At 37.8% G+C, this 18004-nt stretch overlaps 1 protein-coding gene across 2 annotated transcripts in view; it reads right to left on the reverse strand.

Annotated features, from left to right (window-relative positions):
- Window positions 1–18004, reverse strand: part of SRFBP1 (serum response factor binding protein 1) — a 67580-nt gene that overhangs the window by 13697 nt on the left and 35879 nt on the right. For both annotated transcript variants that reach the window (XM_069002122.1, XM_069002121.1), the window contains one exon: window positions 10241–10312. In XM_069002122.1, the coding sequence (XP_068858223.1) occupies window positions 10241–10312 (72 nt within the window). The remainder of the gene's footprint in view (window positions 1–10240; window positions 10313–18004) is intronic.

The following is an 18004-nucleotide window of genomic DNA, read 5'->3' on the forward strand; positions in this document are numbered from 1 at the left end:
TTTTTAACATATATATATGTCTTTCAGACTTTTTCTGAAAAAGACAATGGAAATACAAATTCAGTTCACTGAAAAACTATTAAAACATCAGAGATAAACATGCCAGTTCTTTGGCACCAAAAAGTAGATTTTCTGTTATTAAGTCTATTGACTTAATGCATTTGAGACCTACTCTAATGATAAGCACACATCAGATATATATGTAAGCCCTGGTATTACTAGAGCACATCAGCAGAGAATGGATGCAAAAGAGATGGAAATCCTGGGTGTTCAGATTTTATAGCATGTATTTCACTATGTGGCACATAGAACCTTTATGCTTAGAGGCTCTCAGGCATCTTTTAGGCTATTACATTATTATTACTTAACTCTGCCATGCAGAGTTTTCCTAATGTGTAACCACTAAACCACTCCAATCATTTGTCAGTCATTTGACTTCCAAACCCAAGAAAAACTAGATCATCACCACTTGAAATCTGATGTTGTTCTATTTCCACTAAGTCATCAGTTATTTCCAGTTTCCCATACTTTGTCTTACCTACCAATACTGCCAGAGGGATGCAATGTGCTGCAAACTTATGCTGTCATTTTACCAAGCTATAACCTTTTCATGTGGCTGGTCGTAGCAGCTATATTCACTGGTGTCCCAGTAGATGAGAGTTTTTTTCAAACAGAATTCCAATAATTCAGGAACATCTAATTTTTCTCCTTTTACAGTTAAGTTTTTCAAAGTTCAAGTAATGGTAGCTCTAGCACTTTTCTTCTAGTTTTCCAGTCTTAACTGGAAAGTTAAGTCTCCAGACTGATGGGCTTCATAATGAGCTGAAAGAGCCCACTTACTCCCATAACTTCTTTTTTTTTTTTTTTTTTTTTTTTTTCCGTTTTTATAAATATTGATTCCTTAGTATTGAGTTGGGCACTTTAAAAACTTATCTGGACAGGAGAGATGGGAAGAAATCAAAATGATATTGTACTTTATTTTTACATGATATATAATGAAAAACTGATCGAGTTTCATTTATAAAAATAAAAGGAGAATAAGACAGCAGCAGCTGTTTTTCATTTTTAGAAATATCAGGAATGTCAGATTTTTTTTCTGATTTTGCAATGCAATTCTGAGTCACACTACAAAGCAAATATACAGAAAGAGCTTTTCCAGTTAATAATGCACAAGGAACTGCTAGTCTTTAACATAAGTAATCACATTTGTTTATGTAACATTAAAGACATCTTAACATTTAAAGTTCTCTAAGTAAGCAACCAGAAGAATGTTTAAATTCATGTAAATTCTACCTTAGGTTCTCTCTCCCTGCACTTTTCTCCTAGACAGGAGGGCATTATCATAGAGTGCCAACTCTATTGTGCTTCTCAAAACAAGATCAAGAGGTAATAAACTATGACCATTTTTCCCTCCAGGGTACACTGGTCTTTATTTCTCACATACACACACACACACAAAAGCCTTCCTACTGGAAGTTAATGCTCTTAAAACCAGCTATGGGAACCTCGGTTGAAATTGCTCAATGACTATCAATTCTCAGAGGATTTACAGACAGATGACAAGACAGAGGAAACATTTTGCTTTGTCATTTGGTTGAGCACATCCATCTCCCTACCCCTTCATGTGGATCAACTTTACAAACAGATTGCTTTCCCTATGGATACATAAAAGATAAAGATTCTGTCTTTAGTACCCAAAAGAATTAAGAATAACTGAAAACACTGACTCCTATTATCTGTCCTAAATGTGTAGCTTCTCTAGTATCATTGAACATTTTCTGTTCACCATTACCATTCTCAATGGGGCCTGTAGAACATTATTGGTATCAAAGTTTTGTGACAGTTGGAACTTCCCCTCAAAACACTTCGGAGAGCTTTTCTTTTCCAGTAATACCTTTGAGCTGTTAAACTACAGTGCTTCACAGAAAAGTACCACTCTCATGCATGTACATCCCACACCATTATCCCTGTAAAGATTGCATTAAGTATCTTGAAGACCTGGTAGAAGGAGGGTATCTGTATTATCTGTGATGATGACCCATGTCAGGAATTCTAGTGTCCCTCCATTATTGTTTTTGGTGCAAGGGTTAATATGGAAGCATTCATAATTTACACTCTTTCCCCGTGGCTTAGTATTGGAGGTGTCAATCGTCACTGTAGACAGTCTGATTTACCTTCATTACTTATTGGATCAAGCTGTTCTGTCCTTGGCCTATGAGAGACATCCTGAAAAGTAGCCCCATGCTCCCTGTATGTCATGTCATTGTTAATCTGATGTTCCTCCATGCATATAACCTTCCCTATGCTTTTAAATATTCCTTTATGTCCTTCAAAATTTTCAGTGCTGAGAGCCCAGTGCAATTTTGATTATGCTGCAGGTCATCCTTCATTTCCAGCTTTTCCTGGCCCCAAATGTACTACAAATACCTACGTGTCTCATTTTTATACCATATACTCATCCAGGCATTGAAATTCTGCCTCATAGGCATTGTATGAGAGTCTGGAAAATATTCTGGAGAAGGAGATTGTGGACATCAGTAACCTGGCCTTTCTTTATTTAAAAAAACCCAACAAAACAAAAAAACCAAACCAAACCAAAATGTTGCCAAATCAACCACAATACCTTGAGAACCTCTTGTTATGCCACTTTTCTTTTATTTTCTTCAAGGAAAGCATAGAAACAAGACTACTTCTAATATTTTCGTCTATTATTCCCATGACAGCTCGTATCCAGTGAGATACTGATCACGCATCACTCAAATACTCATTTAAAATAGAAATGAAAGTTGTGAGTTGCTTGTCTTTTGTGAGTGGTGTGACATAAAGCTTTCTGGGACTGAAGGAGTACCACCACGTGCATGTGCAGCACCATGCATCACATCACCACCACAGGCATATCTGACTCTAAAAGTACTGCTCTTCCCACGCAGCTTTTCATCCATTATACCCTCACAAGCATATTCATTGTATTTGAATTACCTGGGGATCCAAGCCAAATATCACTCACAAAAATGTGAATCAACTTCCTCTGAGCTTTACTAACAATAATATGCTTGCCCACATTCTGGTCTGGCACATCAAGTAAGTGAAATGAGTGTATTCAAATCAAAGGCAATCATACCAGTTCTGAGTCTGAGCCTTGTCTAGCCCTTGTACTTTAGCAAACTTAAACAGTTCAACCAGGCAACAAAATTGAAGAAATACAGCCTCACAGGAATGCAAATGAGTGGTAGAAAGATTCTTGGACTAGCAATTTAAAATTTGAAACGAGACAGTCCTTTTGTGTCAGAGATAAACAATATCTCTGTGAAGTACTGCCAAAGTTACTAGCAGTTTATTTCGATACTGAACTTAAAAGAAGACTCTTTCCAGAGTTAAAAAAATCAAAGCTGTAGTTAAACTGAGCTCATTGCAATTGCTACTCTGATGTTGAAGATGATGCTAACCTTGGTCTACTCTACCTCCTTCCTCTCAAACAGTGGCACTACAGTGGAGAATGCATGTCAGCCTAGTTTGACTATGAAGGGACAACTGAAGAGATCTACAAATTGTTCCAGAGACAGTAAGGAAAGAGCATGGTGGAGGGAAGAAGTGGCTAACCAAAAGTGGGAGTGACATGGACAGAACCTACTACAACCCGGTACTCTCCCACTGGAAGCTTGGGGAGGGACTGATACTGGCTGGGCTAGCAGACAGACAGACATTAAACTTTAGCTGCAGCCATAGTAATGGATTTGAGGTTCTAAAATATAGCCTGATGTATATAAAAGCCATGCTAAACAGCTTGGAAATTTGGAATCAAATTTGGAAGATGAGGAACTTTCAGGAAAAGAAAACAATCAGTCACACAGAGAAAGTATTTACACCTGAATGTGATATTCAGTGAATGCAATGTGATATCAATGAATGCAAAATTCTTCACTTCATCAGTAGTCTTAGGAAGACCACAGACATTCCTGTTTAACACTAACATCTGGTGTTTGACATGGAAAATTCTCAGGAAACAGTGGCTTCATACATTTAGTGTAACTTTCATTCAAATGGAGTCAAAATACGCAGGACAAAACAAATTCAACTCTGTAATACTGATACCCAGCACCAAGACAGTTATTTTAGTCTGTGATGCAGTAAATTGTACTATTAAATTAATGCAACTCATTTCCAAAAAATGCAACATAGTGACAGATGCACCTCCTACAGAGAGAAAAGTCTATCTAGCATCTAATATGCAAATTATTGTTTCATACTGATATAAGAAGGGAAGGTAACATTTTAACATGTGGCAAAATAAATTGAATATATTATTTTCAGCATAAACACATTGTCGGAGAAGAGAAACATCCATGCACCTAGTAAAGCAATCCATTCCTTCTGGAGCAAAACGAAGTAAGATAACAATGTTACCAATAATTAATACTTATAGAGAAGGGGGAGGGGAGTGAGATGGAGATTGTTCATGAAATGCAGGTACGCAACTAAATCATCAGAGTGTAACAGCCAGAATTCAGATAAAAAGAAGAATGAAGTTTTTCTTGGATTCCTCAAAAACACCAGCCATTTGCTCTACACAGGCAAAATCAAACCACAAAATTGCAAAGTATTAATGATAAGCATATTATACAAAGCTTATGGACTATCACATCAGTATCACAAAGAAAATTGATTCATACAGTAGTCCTATCCTTATGGTTTATGTGTTGCAAACAAAATATTTCCATAAGCAATGTTAAAAATCCATGAACATAATAATCTACTATTAAAGGCACTAACAACAGAAACAGAAGTTTTACATCAGTAATAACATCTATCCTAATTAGTATGTTTGTGTTGTGAGTCGAATTCTTCAGGAGGGCTGGGGGGAGGAGAAGGGAGGAGGTTGTGGAAAAATCTTCTAAACCCCAAACGAAAGACAGCAACTAGTTTGTGTCTGATCCAAAGCCTTTGAAGCTAACAGCAAGTCTTCAATTAAAATGCAAAAGACCCCTTTTAGGGGCCCTTTTTATGATTTAGTGCATTTCCTCAGATTAAATCTACAGTGCATACAGAGGGGTTTTTTTAGGTATTTTCCACTAGGAAAAACATTTTCAAAATAAATGAACGCAAAGATCACAAGCATAGATTTAGGACTGTCAGATGAAAGAGAAACCTTTGTATTTCTCAAAATTAGGAAATACAGATATGACTGTTCCTCTGTAGATGCAGATGTGCTTTCTCAAAAATTCTACTTGATTCAGAAATTACATCTTTCTTTTCCTACCACACAGTTCGAAAGTACTAGGAGTATTAAGTTTAAAATTTCCCCAATAAATAAGTGTATTAAGTAGAACAATGTCTTGTGTATTCCTTCAGCAAGAACACTGCCTTGTATCCATCTAATGAGTTACTCTGGGAAAACTGCTGCTCCAATTAATTACTCACTGTTAAATAAAGCCTGAAAGCTAGCAGCCTTTCATAAATTGCCTTTCACATATTGTTGGTGTGAAAAACATTTTCAATATAAATCTAAAAAGAAGAATAAAACCAAAACTAGCATTGTGACTTCTCCACCCTTGCTCCTTCTTTGCATACTGATGAGAGAGAGGCTGTGAATTCATAGATGACTCTAAGGCCATCACCTGCATAATTTAAAAAGGACATGAATCTGAGAAATGCTATTTTGATAATGTGATTGAAACACGCTTTTGAAAGAAATAAAGCCAATACATATTTAGCCCTGTAACTTCGTCCTTCCTGTCTGTCCTGGGCAGAAACACCTTTCTACCTTTTTCTCATGTCCTTTTTGCACAACAACTTCCTTAGTCCCACAGCAGAGATCCAGTGAATTCAAGAAGTCTGGGAAACAGGGTCTTCTCACATGTGCATCAGACAAAGCCTTGTTTGATAAATCACCCTTTCATATTACTGTTAGTATTTTGGTTGGTTCCCCTATCCCAAGTTCATTTAAGTCATATAGGAAAAGTGCCATAGATACTAAATTCACTCACCCCAGAACTTCTAACTATAATGTATCAGTCTTTGGGCATCTGTTAAAAATATCTGAACCAGAAGCAACACAGCACAAACATAAACCCTCCAAAATCATGTTAAGCCAAGTTGCCCTCATCAGGCAGCTTAGATTTTATATGATCAAGCTCATACTGTGTATCCAGTTGCTCAGTCAAATCCTGACATGTCCCCCTATGGCTGTGCATGAGCCGCCTGAGATCCTATTTCTAAAGTCTTTGAATTCCTTTTAAATTCCAAACAAGACAAAGTTAGTTCCTGTACATGAAGCAATCCAAAATAAGCTTGCCAGACCTTAAATTTGGGCCGGGGGGGGGGGGGGGGGGGGAGGGAGTGAAATGCTTCTAAGGGCTACTAATGACTTACATTTCTGGCCTACAAAAAATTTCTCAACACACTTAGAAACTGTGGCAAGCTTTTCAGAGGGATGTGGCATGGCCCCAAAAAACTCTGAGGATCATAACAGACTCAAAATTTGCTGTGCAGAATCCTCTTTGCAGACAAGCATCTGTATGATTCAAACACAACAGGATTGAGCAATGGATGGAAGTACAACACTTAACAGGAAAAGGTAGCACTGTTCTCAAGGACCACAGACTAAAAGATCAGGGTAAAAGAAGGGAGTACTATGCTCCTAAGGTTAAGTGAGAATTGCATCTGAAAGCAAAAAATATAGGTAGTATTTATCATCTGTGAATGCTTGTTGGTATTTCTGCAAGTCAGAACCATGTGCTCAATTCAATCTCTGATAATAATGTCTATTGGTACTCTATTCTTCACTCAAAGTAAAATACAATAGTTAATATCTGTTTCAACCCTGCTCCCCCAAATCAGACAGTCACTGAATTTTGAAACACATAGACTTTATTTGTTAGAAAAAATTAGAAGTATTTTGACTTAAGGCAAGATGACATATTGCTGCTTGTAGCAGAGTTCCATTATGCTGGAATTCTGTCGTTCTCAAGTGTTTAAAACACGTGCACTTTTTTCTCATGTGCTATACACCAAAGACTTACTGGAAAAAAAGCTAAATGAGATGCTACAATACGTTAGTCAATATCTGTTAGCAAAGGCAACAAAACTCACTGTGGTTATGAAGAAGGTGTTCGCAGGTGGACCAATGTCCCCTTTTCCAGAGGAAACAGACCAGATTATACACAAAATTTTCTAATACTGGGAAAACATCAATACATATTAACTTACCTATCCTGCCTATCTTCACCTATCTGAATTACCTTAAAGCTATGTTGGCAACAAGTTTAAGATAACAGTTAAGACTTTGTCAGTTCTCAATTCAGTTTTCTGCTTGTAATGAATAGCATTATATTAGGATTAGGTTCCAATTTATAACTTCAGTTCAGAATCAAGCCTCCCATAACAGTTAGGAATATATGCTGTGTGCAACAGTTCAAAATGCCATCACAGCTGCAAATATGAGTTTAAAATATGAGCTCTGTGACATGTTTTTCTACTTTTACTAATGTCTGTCAAATATATTTGTGGCAGACAATGCACAACTTGGTATAGAAGGTTCACAAAGACTTGAAGAAAACCTAGAAAATACAGCTTCTGTTTTTCAACAGCTGTAAATACAATCAACAATATTAAGCCTGGTCAAAGTTGCATGGTAACATTTACTACAAGTTTTACAATACAGTTTATCACCTGTTGGTAACAATGGTGCCAGGCGCAGCAATATTCATATGGATTAAAAATATTTCAGCAGATGTGCATGAAGAACTGTTCACCTGCTGCTTCTTGTAATGCTTTTATGAAAAGTCTTGTATCATGGGGCTGGTGACTCTTGCCAACTCCCCCTGCAACTACATAGATCTGATGTGCTTATTATCAATACAGAGATATTTACAGCTAAATCATAGGAACTCACAGTAAATTGCCACTTAGCACAATTTTATTGTACTTAACTGAAATATATGCAAACTCTTTTTAAATAGAAAAGTATGCTTAACTTATTCTGAAAAATGTTGGAGAAACAATAATGAAACATAAAATCTCAGTGAGCAGAAGCAATTAAACAAATATCTTGACTACATGACCACTATGCAAAACTAATATTCAGCATTCCACAGTGAATTAAAAGCAGATTGCCTTTTGTCAATGAAAACAAACCTATTCTGAAAACGAAAACAGCCACAGGATGTTTTCCTTCAAATATTTTGAAACTCAAGTTAATGAAAAGGTAAACAGTGTGGTCTGTATTTCATGAGACTACAAAATATTGCTAGGGATAGAAAATCAAATATATTTTTTATTATATGTTTAATAACTAACTGTGGGAAAATAAGAAATAAAATACTGGAAAATTAACTCCTGCTTAACCACAGAACCGATGCCTTCTTTATTTGGGGAAATGCTATGGCCAACCAAAAGCAACTAATGAAGTTATGATGGCACAGCCACCACTTGTCAACACACTGTAATAATTAATTGCACATATTCTTCTTCTGCAGTGAGGAGGTTAAAACCTTCTATGGGTTTAAAAAAACATCAGCATTCATCCATCAGCTTGATTTGAAATGTAAGTTCCATCCACTACAAAAGTGTGAGATTAACAGAATTCCATTCCTCTGAAAAATGGGACCAGCAGCAAAAAGTAATAGGAACAACAAAGATCAAAATGCCCAAAAATTCCATGAAGATGCTCACATTATGCATTTTCAAGAACTAAAGCTAAATTAAAGCCTATTTTAAGACTTTAAGTAAATATGAGAAAAATACCATCAGTCGTTACTGTGAATATATAAAAAATAATGTGGTGAAATAAACCAGGAAGATCGATTATACTCCTTCAGCATTCTTGTCAATAAAATTGCCCTCTTAGTAAATAGAATTCCAACTGTAAACCTATAAATTCCTTTAAAAAAATAACATCAATTACTTAATTTTGGTGCTCCTACACTTCATAGAATCAGCATAAGCCTGATGCATTTGAAATCTTGGCAGAAGAATCTACTATGGTTAAGTGACTAAACGTCACTGTTTCAATTTATAATCACTCTTCAAAAATTAAATCCCTCTCTACATGTGCTCGCACATTCAAAATCTTCACGTCTGCACCATTTCTAACATTACAGTAACCAGTTTCCGACTACCTCATCTTCACACTGGAAAATCCTGGTCAAATAAATTTAGAAGAAGAATGCTTTTTAGCTTCATGTCAGTGTATCTGTGACCTTTTCCGTACTCTCTTCTATCATTAAGAGAAGGAAAAACAGTTAAGATGCTTCTACCCAAACACTGATCCAGAAATACCAAATTCCTGTGATATTTTCCTATTAACTTGATTTTGCTGACATGAAATATTGAAAAACTTGCTGCACACTATGCTAATAACTGAACTACATCACCATGACTGCAATATGCAACAGCAGAGTTACACTACAAACTAATGATGCCATTACACAAGTAAATGATCCAATTCTACATTAAAACTTAACCTGTGTACTATAAACATTTCAGGTTTCAGCCTTCCTCAGTGGGCCACCCATAAGAATTTAGGATAAAGTGAAAAAAACCATAAAACTTCATGTATGGACATTTTTAAATTCAGAATTGCTTTCTGGCATCACTAATGCAGCATGTCCTTTGGAATGGTACTGCTCTCAACCTCAGCTGCTTATTGCAACAAGCGTCTCCCCACTTCTGTGTCTTCACTTAATCTCTTACAGACATCACTAGTTAGACAGTTAATATTTGATACTGTACCATCAGCAGGCTTCAAGAGAAACATTACACTGAAACAAATGAGCTACAGGGGTGTTATAATTCCACCTTTATTTCAAGCTAATGTTTGTCGTGCCTTGTTTACACGTGGAAACTTCTCTCTACATTTAAAAGTATTGGGAGCCTTTTTCCAACTGTTGTTGAAACCTTACTTAGATTATTTACACTAATTGAATCATGTATATATACTATATAAACAAAACAAATCTATTTATAAATACTAAGAAATCACTGCTATGCTTCCTGGTATTCTGCTCCAATTACTAGGGACTAGCTCACCAGACTAATGACAAGTCACTTGTACTAGACAGATATTCATTTTTCTGTAGATATGTCCGAGTGGATAAACTTCCTCAGAAAAGGAAGATCTACAATGATGACACAACACAACAAACAGAACACACTGTGTGAAATCCATGTACTTGCACTCACATACACATCTTTTCTCACTCAGAGAAGCAGGGGAAGGACAACAAGAACCAGCAAGTCTTACCTTTCTGCAGACAGTTTCAAAATTAACTTCTGTCCTAAGTGCAAGTCTGGTAACTTCATCTGGTTTTATCTCCTGTAATGAAAGATAGGTTTATTCTTCTTATGATCAGACTTCATGAAATCTTTCTAAGGTTCACCTTCCTCATAAACATTCTAACCATGGCACCTCCCTAATCTCTTAAAGGAAGAAAACCAGTTTGTTATATGGAGACTTTTGGTATGTATGTAAACACTACGTTTATACTGACCTTTCCAAAACACTACCTTATACCTAATCTAACTGTATATACTGCTGCTGAAGGCAAAAGGGATTTTTCAGCAGCAAAGTATGCAGTAGGGTGGTTTTATCTGCAGAAATATTTCAATTACCCATATTGTTTCACTACAAATAAACTTTGCAAGGCTTTGAATTCCCGACTTATCTTAGACTCTGAAGTTATATCAGAACTTATCAACACATGTGAACATATAAGTTTAAGACAATGAAAATGAAGCAGAGATGAAAAAAAATATGTCTTTTCTAAAGAAACTGACTACACTATGCAGTTTTTATTCCTGGACTTAAGCATTTCCACTGGCAGCTGAAATAGAGGAATGAAAATCCTGGACAAGTGGATTTTGTTAAAAGCTCAGTATTTTACGAAAGATGCCCCCATGACAGATTTCTCGCTATTTTAAGACACATTGCTTGATGCAGGTTGTATTACAAAATGTTCTATTAACCTCATCAACTGAATTAACTGAATATTATTTTCCTCCTAGGGCAGTGCAACAAAAAATCATGTTACATACCAGTTGTTTCCCAGATGGCTATTTTAAAAGCAGTTTAACTACTCTTATGCAGGACATAAATAATTTCCACACATTTTGAAAAGTTAAAGCTCTGTACAAAGTAATTTAGTTATGTTCGACAACTATACTGCATTTGTTAATTTCTTTCTTTTCCTGCTTAACCATCCTTGATACCTATTCCAACACTTTCATTTTAACATCACTGCTAAGTTTCATATTCTATCCCTCTTCTGTCCTAACTCTGGAGCAGTCTGTAAACTCGTTAGACATAATTTCAGGAACAACCAAGTAGTTGACATTCTTACAGAAGGTCATACCTTGCATCTCAAAACCTTTTGTTTTTCTTCTTTTTATAGATACCTTACAGAGACTTGCAATTTATGTAGACCTTTAAGGTGTTGCATGAATTGCATATGTCTTGAAATTGTAAAAAACTATCTAGTAATGGGGAAAAAAAGTTATAGAACATAGTTAAATTAACAACAACAAAAATCTCTTTTTGTGAATGTCAGAAGAACTTCCTGACAGTGAGATCTAGAACTCCGCAAAATCATCTCCCAAAGGTACTAGTGGAAGCCCAACCACACTTAAGAGGGCAGAATCCACACTGGAAAAACACTGGTGGATGTAGGAAACAATCTTCTACTGGCAGATGAACAGTTGGATGACCTAACAGAGATGGAAAAGCCCTATGATTCAGTTTTCCATGACTTTTCAAAGTGTTTCACAGATGGTGAAAGTAGGACACGTTGGTTAAGTGACATGCTTACTGTCACATAGCAGGTTGGGGGTTCCAAATGAAGCTCTGAAACCCAGTATTATTCATCAAATCAAGCTGCTGGTTTATTAAAAAAAAACAACAACAAAAAAAGATAATTCTTATGATCTTCATCCCAAATAAAACTGCCTATTTCCTGTCTCCTTAGGATTTAAATGCAGGAACAGGGTTCAGGGCAGAGGCAGATGAACTTCAGCAATCCCTCCATGAGAATGTCAGAAGTTTAATTTTGATATGACAATATTGCAGAATTCCCAAGACATTGCACAATCATGAATAATACTGGAGAATGAATTACACTTTGGAATGTGAAGTCATGAAAGCCACATTGAAATGCCTGGGATACAGAATGAGGCCAAGAGCCTTCTGTTAAGGCTTAAATCCCCAAATTTATAAAATCTCCTTCACTTCTCTTAGATTTAAGGCAAACTAAGCATTTTTGACTTAAATATTCCACAGCACCCTGGTTTTGTAAAAGTAGCCACGTGAGTCAAGTTACTGTAATAAATACATGTTTATTCTGTCTATTAATGGTCAGCAGCAGATAATAAAAAAGAAAAGGGAGATAGTGGTATTTTTCCCAGCAGAGTTTTCTCAACTTTGAGATGCACATACCTCAGTAACTCCTGACTCACCAAGAAAACCTTAGTACTGAATATCTATTATGAAACTCTCTTTCACCATTTATGCTAAGGGATGTTATAAATGCCTGCCCCTTCCAGCATCTCTGAGACTAGGGATTCCTCCTGCCTGATGCTGCAGCCCAGCCTGATGTGTCCAGAGACCTGGAGGTGTCTGTCCCAGGTCCACAGATGTAGCAGTTGCTTTCTTATTGACAAGGTTCAACCAGTAGTAAAGGTATGCAGCACACAGCACTCTCAGGACTCAGACAAACATCAGTACAGCCAGCCAAGACCTCTTCTTTTCCCATCAGAACTGAAGCTCACTATTGACAGCAATGCCACCTCCCACCCCCTCAAAATGCACAAATACATGAGCACTCATGGATCCCTCAGTATCAGCACAGCATGTCCTTCTGTCCATCTAATACCCCTCTGCCTGTGTCCATAGCTCTTGGACACCATGGATATTAGGAAGAAATTCTTTACTGTGAGGGTGGTGAGGCACTGGCACTGGTTGCCCAAAGCAGCTGTGGATGCCCCATCCCCTGAGAATGTTCAAGGCCAGGCTGGGTGGGGCCCATCCCCCTTGTGGGCATCCTATTTGCTCGCTGGCAGCAAGTCACTAGCAGGCAGATGCACACACTCACACTCATTAGAGGCACCAGCAAGGGCCCTTTACCCACCTGACACCCCTTCCCAGACCACAGAACCGTAAAAACACAGAATGGTTAGAAGGGGTCTGAAAGATTCTCTAGTTCTTACCCCCACCATGGGCAGGGGTATCTCCTGCTAGAACAGGCTGCTCAGGGCCCTACCCCTACACTCCTAGCCTAACTCCTGTTGCTTGCCCCATAACCTCAGTAGCAGCTGGCCTAACCTAGTCCTTATAGCACTTGCACACAAGGGACAAAGGGGTGAGATTACACACGGGTAAGGAAAGATAAAAAGGTAACAGACTGTCTCAATCAGTTGCAGTGCTTGGTCAGGTAAATTTACCGACTAGAACTGGCTAGATTGGCCCCTCAAATGCTCGCTTCCAATTATGCTCCCTAAGTGTTGCTTAGTAAGTTTTGTGTAGTTCACAGGTCCTCCCACATCCCCAAATCCTCATGTTCCTATTGTTCCCCCTTATCAGTTACAACGCCAAGGTTGGCCTTCTGCAAAGCAGTATCAGTAGTTTTTTAATGGCCCATTATTAGCAACTGGAGATCATTTGTCTTTGTCCCTGTCTCTGTTTATCCCTTGTCCACCACCTCTTCTTTTACTCTCTGTGTTTTTCTTCATCCCTTCCCCCTCTCCTTTCTATCCCTTTAGCACTGAGAAGATCCACTTCTCGAGGCCCCTAATGAACACTCTCACTGCCTTCCAAATACTCTCACAGATTATAGCTGCTTTCTGAAATCATACTAATGCACTGAAATCATATTAATATCATAACCTGTGCCAGTAGGTTTCCAAAACAGATGTTATGTTCCAAGTGAGCAAGGAATACAAAAGTTAAGAGGGAACAAGATAAAGATACTATTGTATGAAGTATACAAACCACAATAAATCTAGATTAGGGAAATACAGACATAAGCCCTCTACCAACCAAGGCACTTTCTTTCTCCTTGAAAATCATCCCTGACAACTGTTTTAAATAACCCCCAAATGTCTAAAAATACCCAAACCCAAAACCTTAAAAGCAAGGTGTTGACATACTGACTGCCTCCTAAGGGATGATACAAAACTGTTGGGATCAACAGACCCTTCTGCCCTGCAGACTGACCATGTTTTCTCTCATGGGAGAGAGACAATTATGAGAGGTAAAACACTGCCAGCACTACTGGCATTAGTGCTATAGTTGGCAAATGCTGACATGCTGATGGATAATGGGAAGTAAGCAACCACAGAAGAGATCATTTTCTTTTACTTACAGACTGCACCCCTGTCTCAGCTTCTGTTATGAAACCCTTTAGGAGACAGGGACATGAGCAAGGAAAGATTCTGCAGGCTGATGTACCCGACAGAAAGCATGATGGTGCAGTGCAGCTGTCTTGATGCCTCAGCTGAGCCCACAAATGGCCACTGGAATGCCAAGATGACACTGGAAGGAAGTGGCAAAGAAGTGGCAGCAGTAGGACCAGTCTGGCTCAATTTTTCAACAGTGTGGGGACTGATGCTCCTCCTGGCATTCACTGCCCAGGCAGCTGCTCCAGTGGGCAGTTGAGGGATGTCAAAACTGACCTGTCAGCCAGTTGGATCCTGTCAGGGCTGCAGGCAGACGACCAGGCCTTGGCCTGAGATTAGCTGAATAAACAGGATGTGAAAAGCTACTGGACATAAGAAAACTGCTGGATGTGATAGATAATGCAAGAAGCTGCAGAGTGGTTGTACAGATCATCAGGGCAGAGTTACACAAAAAACAGACGAGTTCCATGGAAAGGTGGAATACAGGGCAGACCTCAGAGGCGGACATCTTGCAAGGTACTAAGGTAACTACTAGTAATAGCGCGTGAAACCAACGTTGGATACGAAGTCACATTGAAATGCCAGATTTTGGAAAAAGTAACTATGGGTGGGCAAAGACTGGCTTGGGCTGGGAAGAGTGAGCACTGGGGCACAGGAAGGGGCAGGTACTCACCTATGAACAGAGTACTGAAGGCAGTGAGCTCACCCCCAGTACTTACAGAAACTTAAAACAGCAACATTGGGATTTTTTTAATAAACCCTAAGTGTCTTACACAGAAAGACAAGACTACATTGAAGAGAAGTATGTCAAGTGTAAATAGCATTTAAAAACAGGATTTCATGCTTATATTGATTGTGGCTGCTCAGATGACACTTTATCAAAGTGATACTGGGTAAGATAGAGGTTCAAACCTAAAAGGCATGGAAATGTAATTTATTGAATAGCCTCTGGAAGACAGCAAAGACAAAAAATCTCGCTGTCAAATGAGGCTTCAACACATGTCAGAAATGTAAGATTTTTCATACTAAATGTATTCCCAGCTATGCTGTCTCAGGCAGTTTTAGATGACTCAGAAAAAAACCAAAGTCTGCCAGTGGCCTGTGGAAACAATTTAGGAGTCTTCAGACTATTAAAAATGACAATTTCAATTTTGTTTTGACTAGTAATTTTTGTGTATGTATATCAAAAAATTCATTGATTTTCATTATTTTTTCATATTTTCTTAGCTGTGCAAGTTTTAAGCCTTTCCATATTAAAAAATAAATTTCATCTTAAAATAGTGAAAAATAACTTTCATCTTAAAATTCTTCAAAAAATAAGTAATAGAATCAGGGAATATAGAAATAGAACACCCTTACCAAAAGTCATATTTCTGCTGAAATCTCAGCTATAGTTTGCTATCCCTTAATATACTTTCAGCTTTTAAAACACAACCATAATTTTTACTCTTAAACCTGTGTTTGAGACTACTTTCTCATTAAGTTTCTTATATTTTTAACAGGATTCAGTCTGATTTTTCCACTTTCTGCCATTTTTCTAGGTTGCTTAGTGAGGAGAAAGGTACAAGAGAAAAAACTTCCAGAACACTTTTTCCTACAATTTAATCCCTGCATGTCTTCTTGTCAAACCAATTTGTTCCCTTAAGTCTTTAGAAATTCGGTATTTTAGTCATTCAGAACAAAAGCAGTCTTAGACTTAGGGGTAAGTATTACCATTGTGAAAGGACACAAAAATGGGGTATCTTCAAATCAGCCATGGCTCACCTGAAAGCTTATCCAGCTTCCAAAAAGAAACTGAATCCATTATAAGAGCACAAATTCATTTCAGTTATGAAGGCATATTTTCAAGAAATGCAGTGCTCCAATTTATTATCAAACTCATTATGAAGAAAAAGAGTATTTTCTTCCCCAGTTTGTAAATACAAATCCTTTGTCAGTAGCTCAGACGTAGATACACACACAAGGATTTCCAGGGATGTAAGTCACATTAGTCGACCACCATAGCAAAGTAAATGGCACTCTGCCTATAAAAAAAAATAAAATAAATAAACCCCCCAAACCTCTGGCTCCCCAAGCCCCATTTTACTTGATGTGCAACCAAGATGAACAGTATTGCCAAGAGAGCAATTTGGATAAAATTAATAAACAGAATAACACAAAATTTGAAGTGGTAAGTAAAATATGACATTGTCTAGTTAAGTGTGGCTTAAGCTTATTAGCAAGTTTATTAAACATTGATCAGAGTTACACTGACATACCTGCTTTATTACAAAATCCCTATGTAATTTTACCACTGACAAAGCTAAGCACTTTCAAGTAGCTGCCTGCCCTCCTGCCAGTCTCTATGAACTATTAGTAAAACACCTCTCAAACTGTCTTCTGAGTAATTAGATGTCTTGAACTTCATTTACCACAGAATAAAAATTTAAAGATATTTAAGGTCTCGAAGTATTTTCTGTATTTGCTCTCATTTTTTAACTACAATTTTTAAAATAGGAATAAAACGGGAGGCAGTATCTCTCTTGGTAATATCGCACAGAAGTCTAATTCTAGACAAAGAGCCTGTAGCCTTAGTCCTGGAAATTTCATCTTCCATTTGGCTTTAGTTTTTTCCTCAATGGAATCCAGGCAATCCAGGTCACTCTCATCTTTATCCATCACCTGTAAATTACATAAAATCCTTCCAGAGAGGCCTACTGATTTGTCCCAAATTTCTCTAACTGCACCCTGATGATAGGTAAACGTAGAACACTGTACTTGCTACTTGTTTGCAACTGCACCTTCTGCAGTAAAGCACTTCTCAGCTGAAGACTCACTTTTAATGATTTCCTGCTTTGCTGACTGCGACAAATAATTCCCAGCAACAATTTATGCCCCCTGGCTGAACAACATGAGAACGCCCAAATGATGCAATTGCTCCATTTATTTTACTTGGTGGTAAGAAATAGATTGGATAATCATTAAGATGTTGCATTCGTTGCATTTCTAAAGCAATTCTAAAAAGACCTGCCATTGCCTCCTTTTGCAGCAGACACATCTGTGGAAGTGAAAGCATTACAGATTTACCAAGAGTTTCAAATTTCTGCTGAGAAGGACTGAGGTTTTCAACCCACAGGTGAGAATCCAGCAGGGGTCAGTAAGAGTCTCATGAGAGGTAGATTGATTTGACAGGAAGTAGAGGATGGTGCTGTTAGGGCCATCCCTGTCATAGGTCTGAAACTGACTGATGTCCAGAAAATTATGAAGACTACCAAATCATCATAATTGTTAAGAATATTACTGCCATCCATGAATCAAGTAAATATTTATGCATTTCCACGTTAAAAACCTTCCTGTTAATTTGTTTTTTTTTTTTTAAACAGTCATTGGGAAAAAGCCTGCACTCACCCACTCATCCCTCCTGAAAGTGTCAGCTCACTTGCTGGCCCATGCAGCTGAAATGGGGATTCGTTCTTGGAGTTCTGGGGTGAACCACTCTTGGGGTCAGGGCAGAGGATGTGTTGGGAAACTTCGACACTCAGCTCCCCTTGGTTATCACAATCCACTCATACTCACAGGGAAGGGCCTTGCTATGCCTACTAAGACACAGTTCATGGTGGATTTAAATAAAAGGCCATTAAAC

Source organism: Aphelocoma coerulescens (genome assembly GCF_041296385.1).
Source record: "Aphelocoma coerulescens isolate FSJ_1873_10779 chromosome Z unlocalized genomic scaffold, UR_Acoe_1.0 ChrZ, whole genome shotgun sequence".
NCBI lineage: Eukaryota > Metazoa > Chordata > Aves > Passeriformes > Corvidae > Aphelocoma > Aphelocoma coerulescens.